The 16,798-nt window shown below is 41.9% G+C and overlaps 1 protein-coding gene and 1 long non-coding RNA gene across 3 annotated transcripts in view; one reads left to right on the forward strand and one right to left on the reverse strand.

Annotated features, from left to right (window-relative positions):
• Window positions 1-16,798, reverse strand: part of LOC308588379 — a 289,543-nt gene that overhangs the window by 248,548 nt on the left and 24,197 nt on the right. The gene's annotated exons all lie outside the window — the stretch shown is intronic.
• The window catches only part of STK4 (serine/threonine kinase 4), a 62,319-nt gene that overhangs the window by 5,285 nt on the left and 40,236 nt on the right, over window positions 1-16,798 (forward strand). For both annotated transcript variants that reach the window (XM_081196404.1, XM_081196403.1), the window contains exons 2-9: window positions 5,156-5,236; window positions 5,700-5,828; window positions 6,863-6,977; window positions 8,185-8,349; window positions 8,974-9,141; window positions 10,427-10,564; window positions 11,744-11,872; window positions 13,813-13,999. In XM_081196404.1, coding sequence (XP_081052530.1) covers window positions 5,156-5,236; window positions 5,700-5,828; window positions 6,863-6,977; window positions 8,185-8,349; window positions 8,974-9,141; window positions 10,427-10,564; window positions 11,744-11,872; window positions 13,813-13,999 — 1,112 coding nt within the window. The remainder of the gene's footprint in view (window positions 1-5,155; window positions 5,237-5,699; window positions 5,829-6,862; window positions 6,978-8,184; window positions 8,350-8,973; window positions 9,142-10,426; window positions 10,565-11,743; window positions 11,873-13,812; window positions 14,000-16,798) is intronic.

Below are 16,798 nucleotides of genomic sequence, written 5' to 3' on the forward strand. Positions count from 1 at the left end.
GAGGAAGTTAGACCAGATCATTCAGAGAACAAATGACTCCTCACACCCCACAGGCCTAGAAAGGCATGCGTGTTGCCTGTCATTTTTTAAAAGTAAAACTCTTGTTGTTTATAACATAACGTGTGCAATTTTATCTTTTCTCACAGTTATGATGTTGCTGGTAGAAATGGATTGTTGTTAAAGAAGTACATTTTACTTCATTTAATTGTGATGTCTCCTAGGCTGGGTCCACATGTGTATTCAATGTGATAATGTCAGTGGCCTTATCATAACTTCCCCCACTCTCCCAAGGCTCATGCTTATTCAAACAGTAATGCCTGATAACATGCTTTGTGGTTGCTTTTCGGTTGTATGTGTTGGGCTGTAATCATTTAGCATTAGGAAAAGAGTCTCTCTCCCCCCTCACCCAAATGTTGCCTTCTTCCCTCTCCAACATAGTCCCAAGGAGATTAGAAACTCCTGTTTCCATTTTTTAACTGCCATTCAGTGTTATGTCTGAACCCTAAACTTTGGTTAATTTTAACTATGGTTCGTGAAAACAAGCCATATTCTTGAACTGTGGTTTGAAGTTTACTTGTTCCCACTAATCATTACAGTGGTACCTCGGTTTATGAACAGTCCTGTTTACAAACTGTTCCGGTTTGCGAACTTTATCTTGGTCTACAGACGGAAGCCAAACTGTGGAAGGGCACTGGTGGCGGGAAGTCTCATTAGGGAAAGCGCGCCTTCAGGAATGGATTAAGTTTGTAAACCGAGGTACCACTGTATTACACATTGGTTTAGCCAGAAGTTTGAGAAGCAGTCCTCAGAATGTAGCTAAAAGATGGCACAAGACAAAACAGCAAGCTGTGATTAATTTAAAACAAGAGGGAAAGCCTCTGAAGTTGTCCTCGTAGCTCCACCAGAAAGGGGACCATGCAGATCCGGGGAAAACAAGGCACATTCTCATAAACTATGGTTTATGGTTGCATTTGGGCCAGCTCTATGTTTCTCCTTTGGACACAAGTATGATAATAAAGGAGATACTAACATTTTGGCTAAGAGGCCAGTTACAATTTGGGATTTTTGTCTTGTCGTTTCAGCACAGGCTGTAAGTGAACTGTCTCAGGTTAACAAAACCCCACAGAGCACCTTACAGAAGTATCTGGTTCATGCAGGCATGCAATTGCTTTTTTCTTTTTTGGATGGCCCATTTACATGATGAGCAAGAGAGGCTGTTTCCTTTGTTTTGTGGTGTAGAGAGCACTTTTATCCCTTTCTAATTTCCACTTCCCACACGTTAGGCTTCTGCTGATGGTAATATGTAGGTTTCCTTTATTCTTAACTAGAACTTTTTTGTGGCGACCAATTTAAAGAAATCCACACTGAAAATTTATTCTTGTACCAATATAGGTTGCTAATAACATAACTGAAATAGTGAGTATCGTTGGTACAGTTAATCAACTTGCTGCTTCTGGCTTCATTTACCGTATTTTTCGCACCATTGGACGCACTTTTTTCCTCCTAAAAAGGAAGGGAAAATGTCTGTGCGTCCTATGGAGCGAATGTGTGGTCCCTGGAGCCAAATCGCTGTTGCCCTACGCTGCTGGGGTGCTCTTTGGGGGTGGGGGAGGAGCCACGGTGCTCTGCCGGCAGCCTCCGTTTTCCCCTGAAGCCCCGGCAACGTTTGCAAGCAGCGGGAAGGCTGTGCGTCTTTGCCCTGCGCTCCTGGGGTGCTCTTTGGGGGGGGGGAGCCACACTGCTCTGCCTATAGCTTTTGCATTCCCCCTGAAGCTCCGGCAAGGTTTGCAAGCAGAGGGGAGGCTGTGTGATCCTGGGCTGCTCTGTGGGGGTGGGGGGGGGGGAGCTACACTGCTCTGCCTATAGCTTTTGCATTCCCCCTGAAGCCCCGACAAGGTTTGCAAGCAGAGGGAAGGCTGTGCGTCTTTTCCCTGCGCTCCTGGGGTGCTCTTTGGGGGTGGGGAGGAGCCACGCTGCTCTGCCTATAGCTTTTGCATTCCCCCTGAAGCTCCGACAAGGTTTGCAAGCAGAGGGAAGGCTGTGCGTCTTTTCCCTGCGCTCCTGGGGTGCTCTTTGGGGGTGGGGGAGGAGCCACGCTGCTCTGCCTATAGCTTTTGCATTCCCCCTGAAGCCCCGACAAGGTTTGCAAGCAGAGGGAAGGCTGTGCGTCTTTGCCCTGCGCTCCTGGGGTGCTCTTTGGGGGTGGGGGAGGAGCCACGCTGCTCTGCCTATAGCTTTTGCATTCCCCCTGAAGCCCCGACAAGGTTTGCAAGCAGAGGGAAGGCTGTGCGTCTTTGCCCTGCGCTCCTGGGGTGCTCTTTGGGGGTGGGGGAGGAGCCACGTTGCTCTGCCTATAGCTTTTGCATTCCCCCTGAAGCCCCGACAAGGTTTGCAAGCAGAGGGAAGGCTGTGCGTCTTTTCCCTGCGCTCCTGGGGTGCTCTTGGGGGGGGGGGAGCCACACTGCTCTGCCTATAGCTTTTGCATTCCCCCTGAAGCTTCGACAAGGTTTGCAAGCAGAGGGGAGGCTGTGTGATCCTGGGGTGGAGGGGGGTGGGGTGGGGAGCAGCAAATTGCTTTCACTCAGTGCCTCCTAATTCAACTGCAAAGGATTGCCTAACCGGATTCTGAGCTCCATTTGAAGTTTAAAAATATTAAGTTTGGGGATTTCTTCAGGTAGCAGTTTTGCAGAAATAGTCATAAATACATGCAAAGCATTTCCACAATTCAGTATTAGTGAGCTCTGCTAAAACCGAGCAGGCATCTGGCTCAGTAAGAGTTTAAACTAAACAACTATAACCAAAATTCCTTCCAGTAGCACCTTAAAGACCAACTAAGTTAGTTCTTGGTATGAGCTTTTGTGTGCATGCACACTTCTTCAGATACACTGCTCTGTATCTGAAGAAGTGTGCATGCACACGAAAGCTCATACCAAGAACTAACTTAGTTGGTCTTTAAGGTGCTACTGGAAGGAATTTTTTTATTTTGATTATGGCAGACCAACACGGCTACCTATCTGTAACTGCAACTATAACCAGACATCCTGTGTGTTTGTGTGTGGACCATGTTTCTAGCAGCTAATCTTTATTGCTGAAAAGAGGCACTGATATTCCACTCCAAATCTATAATTCATTATACAAATTCTTACAAGTACAGTCCACCTATACCAAACCAAAAACATTGTGTTCTCTTGTTATTGAATGGAAGCTATTTATCTGCCCTCTTTTCCTCCTCTGTTCTTTGCTCAGTCACTCCATTTTGAATCTTCCTTTCAAAACAACCATGCCTGTTTTGAGAAAACTTCAGAGATTTAGGAACTGGAGCACAATCATTTGATCTCTTTGCTGTTCCTCCATACTCCAAGCACTTCTCATTTGCACAGCCCTGGTTTCTCTCCCTGACTATTAATATTCTTGATTAATAACACTAAAATACTCAAATTTTAATTTTTGTGACTGCTGCCAATACTGACTTCCCAGTGATGATGAAAACAGCTACATTATAATGGAATGTCTGTCCTTTTTCCATTCTCTTCATTATATATTGTGGCTCACTTTAAAGCAGCAAAGTGGACAGGAGCCACCCACTTTGCTGTTTTAAATAGTTTAGTACAACATTTGAGTTGGATTTTTTCTTCTTATTTTCCTGCTCTAAAAACTTGGTGCGTCTTTTGGTCAGGTGCGTCCTATGGAGCGAAAAATACGGTATATATGTGCTTTTCCAAGTTCAGATGTTGCTAACGGGTTATAATGATTAAATGGAAGTGCAACCACTTTAAGTAGGGTTCAGTTTTTTACAGCAAGGTTGGTTGTTCCATGAAGGTGGTGCGTATGAATGGGAGAGAGTGGCTTACTTGTGTGCAGTATTTAAAAACTTAAAAACTGTGTCTGTCTATTAAAGTTGCTAATATGGTTGTTCGCTTAAATAGTTGGCTTTCGAAGTTAGTATGTCACTTCCTTCTCTCTTCTTACTTATGTCTCAGTATTCCACCAGTATTTTAACCAAGTAAATAACCAACCCTACTTCTAAGATTGTTCCTTAACATGAAACTGGCTTCTAAACTTGGATTAGTACTTGCCTGGGATATTAGTACACAATGTACTAATACATTTTTCATCAGTATTAACTAGAAATCATGACCTAGGCATATTTGTTGACATCTGTTTCAAACAAGAGCAGGTTCTGTGGTCTTAATGCTTATCGCTGAAGCTAGTTCTGGTATTTCACCATTTCCTGGGTTGAAATCTTAGTCATGTTTCTTCATTTTAGAAAGTCGTTGTGTATTTCACATATGTGCTTTTCTATTTATGTATTCAGAACATAATACAGAAAGGCGTTTGTTTTGGGTTTTCAGAAACATGTGGACTTCTCAGGACTCACTACTACTAATTTTGCACTTTTGGTAAAAGGCCGCCTCTGAAATGTGAAAAGTATAACTCACATTTTCTTTCTGTTTGGTTAAAAAAATGTATCTGTTGTAGGTCCCCATGTGTGTTTAGCACTTCTAATATATAGCTCCATTCTTTACTTATAAGTAACTTTTATTAATAAACGTAGAACATCTTCTGAAAGTGAACAATAAACATTTCAGCATGTTCCTATTTTTAAAAATTAAAAAAAAAACTTTTTAAAAAAGCATTGTTTTCTGAAAGGTGCAATGCAACAGAAAATATGGGCGATTATGAGAGAAAATGGATTGTGTGTGCATTACCCCTTGTGCTTCTATAGGCTCCTTAAAAAGCCACTGCAACAACACTCATTCAGTGGTGCTATAGGGCTGGTATCACTTTCAAAGCCTTCGTGGCTCAAAGCTTTGAATGCCTCTCTTCTCCTTGCTCTTAAACTTCTTTGCATTGTTTTTTGTACCATGTAGGCCAATGTAGTGCCTTCCAGATGTTGTTGGACTCCCATCTTGATCCTGTCCATTGGCTATGCTGGCTGGGTTGATGGCATTTGGAGTCTAATAACATCTGGAGGGCATTGCATTGGCTACCCTTGATATAGGGGCTTTCCCTCAGTATGGGTAGAAGAGTGCTATTTGCGCTGTTAAAGAATTATGATGACTGATAAGGCTGATTGAACACTGTCTCCTACATGTATGAAAGCCTCCTCTGATATTTGCATAGTATAACTGAAATTTTCTTTCCTTTGCCACAGGCAGCTAAGGAAATTAGATGAAGATAGTCTGACAAAACAACCCGAAGAAGTATTCGATGTGCTAGAAAAACTCGGAGAAGGGTAAGTGCAGGTAACAAAAAGTGCAAGTAATGTGCTGAGACATGCAGGTGCTGGTTCTTATGTGTGCCACAAGCTTCAAAACAGCTTGTTGTTCATTGTACTGCTTATACAAATAAAGAAGTGACAGTGTTCTGTAGATGGCTTATTCAGTGGTTACTATGTGTAATGTTTATTTATTTTAAAATTGGCATTTAAAGGCCCACCTGTCTCTTGCCATAATGCTTTATACATTGTATATTCACCTGCATCCTGTAAATCCTGCAAGTGATTGCCAGTGGTTATGTACCCATCACAACCCTGGATTGTTGAACAACTTAGCAAGGCTGGTACCATATTAATCTTTATGCAAGTTCTTCATGCAGTGTTGAGTGCTTGAGTGTGGGGGGCACTTTAGCCTAAGATTCAGTGTCTTTCCTTTCTGTATCACCTCTTATGGTGTTCAAAGCCTGTATTCTTGTTACAGGTCCTATGGCAGCGTTTTCAAAGCTATCCATAAAGAAACGGGCCAGGTTGTTGCAATTAAGCAAGTTCCTGTTGAATCTGACTTGCAGGAGATCATTAAAGAGATATCCATAATGCAACAATGTGATAGGTAAGTGCAACTGGTCCGTATTTTCACTCACCGGTGGTGAGAGTCGCTCCCATCTATCATGAGTGCCCTCAGACTTCCAGCAAAAACAGCATGCAGGAAATACATTTTACATGGTAGAGTGAGAAAAGAGGAGTGTAGTGCAGCCTTAATGTGGTTTAAATAAATCTATCAAAAGCTTTACTTGGAAAATTTTTCTATTGAAATACTTGTATTTTTAAGACATGACAGCTCAAGAGCAGATGCCTCTTGCATTAAATTTAAAACTAATGGCCCTGAAAACTATTATCATACTGATTCTTTGCTATTGAAAAGATCCACCTTCACGTCAGTGCCTCTGGGGTCATTTTAAAGGATTATTGAGAATATATGGAGCATGCTCTTGAAATATGCCATGTGCTATATAGAAAGTAATATAAATATAAATGATAAAATGTGCTGCATATTAAGTAAAATGTCACTCCACTGTAAGAGACATAGGGTTCTGAAAACCAGTTGCTGGGAATCACAAGTGGAAAGATTGCTATTTCACTCAGTTTCTGCTTGTGAGCTTCTCATACGTATCTGGTTGGTTGCTGTGAGAATAGGATGCTGGACTAGATGGGCCAGTGACTTGATGCCATAGGGATTTCCTTACATTTCATGCTGGTACAGTAGAACATTGCAGAGTTTGGCTGTTACCCCTAACTAATGGCTGTTACCATTGTTGTGGTAATGTCTCTCATATAATCGTTAGCTCTGGCAATGTCGGGTACTGCTTCAAACAAAGGATATAGCTCTTCTTGCATTATTTTATTTACTTTTTAGTAGAGTATTGCCCATTAAGCTATTGGGCAGCCACTGCAGACCAAATAAATCAAGCTCTTTCACTCTATCCAGTTAAATATCACTATGCACACTTCCGGCAGATGAATGAAAAGATTTCCTTTTTCCAAGTTTGTGCTTTTAATAGGACCCCACAATATTGTACTAAGCCTGATTTTCATTTTTGTAAATGCAAAATGTGTACTTCAGTGACACATCTTAATTTTTATTAGTCCTCATGTAGTCAAATACTATGGCAGCTATTTTAAGAACACGGACCTCTGGATTGTCATGGAATATTGCGGTGCCGGATCTGTGTCTGATATTATTCGACTGCGAAATAAAACGGTAGGTGTTCTTCAGCATCTTCATAAATGTGTGATGTTCTGCAGACAAAAGCATCAAGTGCTAATAGGACATTTTAATGTCTAGTGTTGAACCTGGCATTTTTTCTGTTATACTTTTGGTGCCTATTCAGGATGTTCCTCTTTTGAAGCAAGCTTTCTGAGTAGAGGTTTTTATCTCAGCTGGTATCTGTTGGATTTGAATTGATTGTATATATGGTGATGGTTGGTGTGTGTGTACACAAATGATTTAGCTGTTTTTATATACACATTTGTCTTGTGTATAGTGTTTGCTGTGTTGTAAATTGCTTTGGGATGAGGTGCATCAGGAATGTTCTCGATATATGAAATGAAATTAATTAAGTAAATAGCATTGTATTTAAATCCTTTTGGTAATTAGCTTGATGTTTTCTTTGAGTGTCATAAAATGTTAAAGTACATAGTGTATTCCTTCTCCTTGTTCCTAATGAGATGGTAACAGCAGCCTGAGTCCATGGCCCCTCTACTGCCTCTTTCATGCCCCCAGGGTGTATGCACCTTCTCAAGAAAGCGTTGCCTTTGCAGTTTTATTTGGCTGTGTGTATGCATGGTGGCTCTTGATTGTATTAGGAGGCAGCAGGATATGTCAGTTCTTAGTTCATCATCCAAACCTTTTATTGGCATCACATACAACATCCAAACAAATCAGTACAGAATTACTACTTCCCCAGTGGCACAAAACATTTGCTAAAAGAAAGGAGGCAGAGCAGTCTACAGTTCTTAGTTACTTTAGAGCAGGAAAGAAGAACCTGTGATCCTCCAGGTGTTGTCAGACTCCCAAATCCCACTTTCTCGCTGTCCATTTTGTGTAGCAAACAATAATGATGGAGTTTTGATGAGATCATCATAAGTGTACAGGGAGTGTTGATAGGGGCCTACAAAATGCAGTTTGGTGTGTGTGTGTGTGTGTGTGTGTGTGTGTGTGTGTGTATATATATATATATATATATATGAATGATAATTATTGTATATTTATTATCAGTCAGTTTGACAAGGAAAGGGACAAGTTTTAGATACTAGTTCTCTCACGGAGTCCCAAATTACTTTGCATAAATAATAGTTGGAGTAGTAAGGTGGGTGGCACATTTGTATATTTATAATGGACACTGGCAGTCTCTCTTAGCAATAGTTAGTTGCTGGTATCGGTTAATGTAGTTCATTTCTTCCTTCAGTTGATGGAAGATGAAATCGCTACAATAATACAATCAACACTCAAAGGGCTGGAATACCTCCATTTCATGAGGAAAATACACCGTGACATCAAAGCTGGCAATATACTACTCAATACAGAAGGGCATGCTAAACTTGCGGATTTTGGGGTAGCAGGCCAACTCACAGTGAGTAATAAAAGTTGTCTATACATGTTTTACCACCTGTGTTTCAGTATCTCGTTTCTTTGAGCTGGTGCACGTTAGCTGGCAGCCCCCACCACATACGCCTTGGGAGGAATAGGCTGAGCTACTACTTGAATGGTCTGTTTTGAAGCTGCTGCTACTATTGTTTACACAGATGCTGTGACTTATTCAGCCCTCGCAAGATGCTGGTCCTCCTTCAGTCTGCATGTTTTGCTCTGTGATCCTGAGGGACTTGCATGGGGGCCATCAGCTAATATGGTATAGCCATGGTGAAACTTACATTCTGTAATGTAGAAGTAACGTCTATTTTTCATGAAACATAATAGCTATGTTGGGAATTAGATTTCATTTGATTGTTACTGTTCTAACACATTTTAGATATGGAGAGCATGTTCTCTGGATAACCTTTCCGACAGTTGTTTCCAATCTGATGCCCGCCAGATATTGTGGACTACAAACTCCCCTGAGCCTTAGCCAACACAGACTGATGGGAGTTGTAATACAAAAGGTCTGAAGGGCATCAGATTAGTAAAGGCTGTTTCATTAAGTTTGTTTTTTTTAATTGCTGCACTTCATTTTATGACTGGGTTCCCTTTCTTTTGTTAGGACACCATGGCAAAAAGGAACACTGTGATAGGAACTCCTTTTTGGATGGCACCTGAAGTGATTCAAGAAATCGGATACAATTGTCTAGCAGACATCTGGTCTCTGGGCATTACTGCCATTGAAATGGCAGAAGGAAAACCACCATATGCCGATATTCACCCGATGAGGGTAAGCGTTGGGTAACCGAACTTAACTGTGCAATCTCAACCATGTCTACCCACAAGTCCTGTTTTAATTCAATGGACATGTGAGAATCCAAATTCTTAGATATGCCATTGCATGATCTTATGAGTGCCCTGTCATGTGTTGAGGGGGTGGGGCAGCAAGGTTGCACATTGCTACTTTTGCATTCAACAGGTGTTGTGAGGGGCCCTACATGGAGGATGTGAACATCAGTGGGGGAGGGCCTAGCCCATGTGGCCCTGTAACCATGTCACACATTATTTTAATGTATAGAGGAGGTTGTCTCAACACATCAACTGTTTGACCTTGCAGCACCAAACTAGCCTGTGCTCTTAACATCAATTTCACAATGGGTGAAGGGAAACTCCCCAAAGGAAAGGATAATATAGTGATCTTGTATCAACAGATTGCCTAACCAGATGCCAGCTTGCACAAACCTGTCTTTCCTTCAACCCCCCCCCCCCCGAAAAAGCCTCTGCTCAGAGTCCGGGAGGAACTTCTGAACATTGCAGGTTTTGTCATACAGGAGCCTGCAGTTGGGGGTGAGAGGGTTGCCTGAAATTGGATGGAAGAACCTTACATGAGTGGAGCTCCACCAGTGCAAGATCTCCTGCTTGATTTCAGCTGATCCCTCCTTCCCACTGCAGCTCTATACAACAGTGTTCAGTAAGCTTCACATAGAGACACTCACACACACTTCATGCCTTCTGAGACAGCATGGGTACATTGATTTTTTATACACTGGGATTGCTGAAGAATGGAGGCTTTTAACTGCCCCCATCCCAATACAACCAAAGTCACTAAGCTGATAAGTCTTTTCCCTGCCACCCAACTGATGGCTAATCAGCTGAGCAATTGAGGAAAGTGGACAGGGCTTCCTGGGGTTTAGGGGACTGCAAGAAAAGTTGCCAAAGGCTGTTCCATGAGAACAGCAGCATTTTGATTCTGAACCCAGCTTATGCAGAGTACAGTTTGAATACAATTGCAGTTAGCAGGCTTGAAAGATATTCTCTTATTCTCTGATATAAAAAGCATATAAGAAACACTGGTAGGTCCTCTGAGGTAGAGAATTATGATGGAGGTGGGCACTTCTCAGGGTTCCAGTTTCTGGCTTGGGGTCACCATTAGCCATCCCCCGTGCAACACCGTCGAGAGCTTTGGTCCTTCAGACCCTTGCAAAATCTTTCTCAGTGTGGTCATTGTTTGATTTATACTTTTTTAAAAAAATAAGGTAAACAGCAGGTAGAAAAAATATATACTTTGTTTGCAGGCAATTTTCATGATTCCAACAAATCCACCTCCAACATTCCGGAAGCCGGAAGTCTGGTCAGATGAATTCACAGACTTTGTAAAGCAGTGTCTTGTGAAATGTCCAGAAAAAAGAGCCACTGCCACGCAGCTGCTTCAGGTCAGTATCTGTTGGAATCTAAAGCAATAAATAAAATAATTTGTCTGTTGGAGAAATAGACAGGCAGTTTTCCTGTCTGTCCCCCGTTCCCCCCTCCATTGTAGCAGTTTTGTTGCTGATCATCTTGTGCTTCTACGTTTTAGATAGTAGAGTTGGATTGCAGTGCTTAAAGAATAAAGTATGTTGCTGCGACATGGGTGGCGCTGTGGGTAAAACCTCAGCGCCTAGGACTGGCTGATCGCATGGTCGGTGGTTCGAAACCCCGCGGCAGGGTGAGCTCCCGTCATTTGGTCCCAGCTCCTGCCCACCTAGCAGTTCGAAAGCACCCTTAAGTGCAAGTAGATAAATAGGTACCGCTTTATAGCGGGAAGGTAAACGGCGTTCCGTGTGCTGCTCTGGTGCCGGTTCGCCAGAGCAGCTTCGTCACGCTGTTCACGTGACCCGGAAGTGTCTGCAGACAGCGCTGGCTCCCGGCCTCTAGAGTGAGATGAGCACACAACCCTAGAGTCTGTCAAGACTGGCCCGTACGGGCAGGGGTACCTTTACCTTACTTTACTATGTTCCTGCCTGGTGGGGGTTATCAGTAGGCAAAGCGAACACTGATCAGGAATGCTTTGGGTATAGGATACTGTTTCTTGGGCAGGGGATTGGATTATATTTGATTCCTTATACCTCTGTGCTTGGTGATTGTGTAGCTGCTTTGTAAATATCAGGTCCTATGCATATTTACTCAGAAGCAACTCAGTTCATTGAGGCTTGCTCTCAAATTAACATTCAGGAAATTCCTATTTCCATAGTCAGGGGAGGCTTTGTGGAATCTTCTATATCTTAGCTGTCTGAACAATATGTACAGTTGCTGATAAAAAATGTGTATAGATCAGAACTAACATGCATACTTTCATATTCATATTAATTACTACTTTCCACCCATTTGCTAAATTAGGCAGATCATTTGGCATTAGTAGTCCTTTTTGTGTCCTAAGCTATTGAAGTATTTAAACATAACATAGTAGAAATGCGTTTGCCTTGCAGATTGCATTGTTTGGGCAGGGCTGCCATGCTTGAATAAACTTGCATTACAAAATCAACAGAATTAAAGGGATTAACATAGCTCGGGGTTAAGATCTTTTGCTGCTACATGTTGTTCAAAGTTCATCGTTCTTAATGTGTCTTCTTTAGCATCCGTTTGTAAAAAATGCCAAAGGAGTTTTCATCCTACGAGACCTGATTAATGAAGCAATGGATATTAAACTGAAAATTCAGGAAGCTCAACAGCGTGAGATGTATCATGATGATGAAGAAAATTCAGTGAGTGCTAAAATTACTTAACCATTGTCCTTCCTGTAGTAGCATTGCTCTGTACCTCTATATTAGCTGTGTTGGCTGTTCATAATTTCTGTGTCAGTTTTTTAAAGTCTGCTTTCTGAAAAAATTATGCCCAAGTCCCTCAGTAGGTCAGTGGCCTTGGAACTAACCACAGCTGGTGAAATATAGTGAGCAAGCAAGGCGACTTTGAATCTTCTTGCTTAAATGGAAAGGAAGGGCTCTTCATCAATAGCAGAGTACATGTTGTGCATGCAGAAGGGTTCCAGGTTCAATACCTGTTATGCTCAAGTTAGCAGAGTTGGGGCTCAACTTTGGCAGGTGGGCGGGGTCAGGTCTGTCATCTGATGTCAGAGAGGTCAGGTGATTGACAGGTTGGTTGCCTCTCCTGCCGGACAGAGTTCAGCTGCACAATCAGCTGATCCAGTCACAACTTTACCAGCCCCATACCTGACATCACACATGACAGTTGGAGTGGGGCAGGTGGGTGTGGTTTTGGGGGAAATTGCCTCATGGGCCAAATGGGGTCACATTTGGCATGTGGGACATTTTCTATCCTTGAAATATAAGGATCCTGGATGGCAGGGCTGGGAAAGCCCTTCTGCCTAAGACTCTGGAGAGCTACAGAAATGACCTTAAATTGCCCAAGTGGGTCAGAGTTGGGACCAGATGTGACCAGAGGAATAAACAGCTTTTTCAAACGGATATCAGAATGCACCAGCAGAAAACCAGTAAACACATTTTCCAAATAAGCCACCCTTTACCTGGTGGTTTCCAGATGCTTTGGGAAATAGCTCTGTAAAAATGCATAAACTGGAAATGCATGTTCTGCAAAAGCAGAGGAGAGACCTCCTGAATTTCTCTCTTGGCTATGGACGAGGAAGAGAGGAAAGTGAGGAACAAGCAGCTTGCTGTAGCTTATTTGGGCTTGTTCACTTCACATTAGACTATTTTTTTATTACGGAAGTAGTTTATGTATCCCCTTTCGGCGCCCCTAAGGTGGTTCGCAACAATAAAATTCCATCTTCGTGCAATATAGAAAAAACAGCAGGACTCTAAAAGCAAAGGAAGTAGAAAACAGCCATCAAGGCTGTTATATACAGCTAAAAGTGTAGTGAAATACAGTTAGACCTCAAATTATGTGGGGGCTACGTTCTGGGGATCATGCCTAAAGCCAAAATCACTTGTAGTCAAAACACATTGGGTTCAATGCTGGGTTGGATTGCCAAAGTCTTTTTTCCTGGAGATTTGGGAGCCACTGTTCTAGATGATACGTGTTGGCAAATTAAAAACATGCATCTGTTTAGAATCTCCGACTTCAATGTTAAGAGACAGTTTTGAACAAAAATAAGCGTAATATTATGCATAATTATTATTAACACTTCGACCCTGTCCTTCCTCCAAGGAACCTGACACAGCATACAAGCCCATTTTGTGGAAGGATTGCATAAGTTCAGGACTTCATCAAGTAATTTCACAGTTTTGTGTGGTGCTTCCTCTGCCAAAATGCTATCCTCTATTGTAATCAGTATTTTGAAGGGAAACTTAAAATATTTGTTACAGGAAAGTGGAATCTCAGCATTACGATCTGTTGCTAAATTATGTAACATTTGTTTGCACTAATAATTTTACTTCAACTTCTAAAATTTCTGCAATTAACTTTTTTTTTGCAAAGCTTTTTTAACATTCCTGTGTTGTTGCTGGTAATGTATAACTTGACTAAATAGCAGATTTCGATCTTCAAAGCTGTCTGTCCAATATTTGCTGTCCTTTGAAAAGAAACTGTTACTAACTGATAACGAACTACAATCAGATATGTAAACTAACATTACACACTCCTTTCAATTCTAATTGCATTGTCTTGGAGAAATACTGATACCTTGCTTAGTCCGATTCAAATTTTAATCTCTTGCATCTCTATTTAGGAAGAAGATGAAACTGACGCTAGGACCATGGTGCGGGCACAGGGACAAGAGACTGGTACAATCAGAGCTGCTTGTGGAATGAGTGATGGCATCAACACCATGATAGAATACAATGACACGTTAGAGTCACAACTGGGAACAATGGTCATAAATGCTGAAGATGAAGAAGATGAGGGTACAATGAAGAGTAAGTCCATTTTTCATTATAATAAAGTGCAGTCTTCTAAGCTTTAAAGCAGGGACAGCCAATGTGATACCCATCTCATGCCAGCAGCCACAGGGAACAAATTTTTGAATGGGTGTTTTGGAGAATTTTTCTCAGTTTGGAAACCTTTAGCTGAGATCAGGCTCTTTCACATTTAGATTTTACTCATATTGGGGGTTGTTGTTGATGGCACACACACTCTTCCTCCAGAACTTACAAGGCAGTGGCAAAGTGTGGGGCGGTCTCTGGAACATGCACCATCCAAGGTTTCAAGAAGTTCTTTCTGGTCCAATTGAGGAAGGGAGTTGGTAAGAGGAGTGTTCGGACCCTATTGTGCTCCTGACGACATCATTGGGAGCATCACAGGGTTTCTGAGCTGATGTTAATGAGAAATGGAATGTAAATAGAACGTAGGTGAAGGACTGAGCAGAGAAGCCATAAACCTTCTTGTGGAATGACATAGGTCCAGGTGCTTTATCTCGAAGTGCTTATCGCAAGAAACTGGTGGAAGGAGGGAGAGGGAAGGCTGAAAACCTTGAAGCCATGACGTGTGCTTAAGCAGCAGAAGTCAGAAGCTTCCCCAAATATGGATGGGATCATGATTTGTGTATTAGTAGAAATAGGTGCACGGTTCAAATGTTGGCACACCATTTGCCCACTTCCATGGTGGGGCCATCCTGGTTGACTGACACTGGAGCCTGGATTCTTGACTGGCTGCTTAGGCTACCGTAGGCATGGGGGAATTTAACCCCAGTATTTCCTGGAGACTAACATTCTTGGAAACCATTTCCTAATTCTTGGGGAAACTGCTTGGCAAACTCTTCTCAGAGTTGAAAAGCGGGGAGCTTGCCCGTTACATTTGCCACAGGGGGGAAATGTTCTATTGAAACTAAGGGGACTTTGCAAAGCCATTTGTGACGTGGCGTTAGAGGGAAAAGTGGCATGTCCAAGCCCTTGGGTTGCCTAACCATGTCTTAAATCTCAGGTGATAAATATTCTTCCATACGGGATAAAAAGCTTAAATTGTGATCCACTGTTCTGATGCATTGTGAGTGGCAGGAGGCTGGACAGGATGGAAAAGAGAAAATGAACTTTGTTCAGCTATGTACTAAGAAGCAGCCTCTTCCTGTAAAGGGAAAAGGGAAGTGTTTTGCATTAATAGAATCAGTCGCATGAAATGATGCAAGAACACGAATTGCTTTGGATATAATGTCTATGTGGCCTAGCTAATCTTGAGTCAGCAGGTGCCTGGTGTTTGAGGGAATTCAGAGGATGGTTGTTGAATCTATATGGGCCATACAGACGTTTGTGATTAGGATATGCCAGTTGGTTTCATGTTAGAGTAATAATGAGAATGCAGGCAGCTGCTGTTCTGACATACTGTTGGTTTTCCTAGTTTGCATTCACTCATATACTTGAATTACTAGTAATTGCTACTTTGGCATGGCATCCTTATAATCAAGGATTGTTCTTTCAATCAAAAACAAGTTTGACTTGTTTGTAACATAAAGCAGGCTAGCTGTGATACCTGCTTACTGTGATGTGATCAGTGAAAACTGACCTCTGTGAATCTAAGAAAATAATGTTTTAAAAATGTATTTTTCATTTGTGTTCTTTGAATTTGGGCTGAGTCTGCTTCATTGTTAGGCTATGATATTACAGCATGATCTACATCCAGGTGTAGGTTATAGAAAATGAAAGTTCAGCTGTCTATTTTTGTCTCATTGTGGGTCTTCATTCTCCTGAAAAATGCTCCTTTCCACCACTGGAGGGAGCATAACATGAGAAATGAAACTTTCATAGAATTGTACAGTTGGGAGGGACCATGAGGTTATTCAACTGAACAGTGTTTTGCAAAAACCATTTTATTGAGTACATGCAGTATATTGCAGTCTCTCTCTACCTTCTGTGGTAGTCAGGTCCTGTAAGTAGAAAGCAGATGTTTCCATTTAGCTGTAATCTCTAAAACCTATGTTAAAGCACACAAATAAGTGCAGTTATGCTGGGGCTGTGGAGCAAAGTGGAGCAGTTGATACCACCAATTTGTGTTTCTTAAATAGCTTTATACTAACAATATTAATAACCTAAGCATGCTGTTTTATAGCCTATACTTAAGCTTAGACCACACATGAAGTGCTAGAATGCTCTTCGCTACTTCAAGCTTTAAATGGTGGGTACTGTGTTTTTAATGTTCACAAATGCCCAGCAAAATTAAGCAAGCAAGCAACCCCCCCCCCAAAAAAAAAGCAGATAAGAAAGGTTCTAGCCTACCTACTTGCAGGATTTATTTTTAAGCATAAGGGTACATTTAAAATGTATTTCCCTTTCCCCTGCTTGCCATTATTCCATTCTACTACTTTGTGATCCGATCATTTCTTTCCCACAGTCTTATTTTATATAATGTTTGACAAAAGCAAACATTCTCAGAAAACCCCCACCCACCCTCCCATTATATATAAGGGTCTGGTGACTTCTGTTTCACTGTATCTGAAGAAGTGTGCATGCACATGAAAGCTTATACCTAGAACAAACTTAGTTGGTCTCTAAGGTGCTACTGGACTATTTTTAAATTTTTTATTTTGACTGTGTCAGACCAACACCTACCTGAATCTGAACATTTAAAGTACATATTACAGAGCAAAGGGGGCAGTTAAGTGTTGCAGGGAGGCTCAGAGGCTTCATGGGTGCCAGGGGGAAGCCTCAGGGACACCCATTACATCCATGAATGCCATTTTGGTGACCCTAAACATACAGGATGTCTATCCTATCTCACTTCTAAAT

The sequence above is a fragment of the Podarcis bocagei genome (assembly GCF_964188305.1).
Source record: "Podarcis bocagei genome assembly, chromosome: 5".
Lineage (NCBI taxonomy): Eukaryota > Metazoa > Chordata > Lepidosauria > Squamata > Lacertidae > Podarcis > Podarcis bocagei.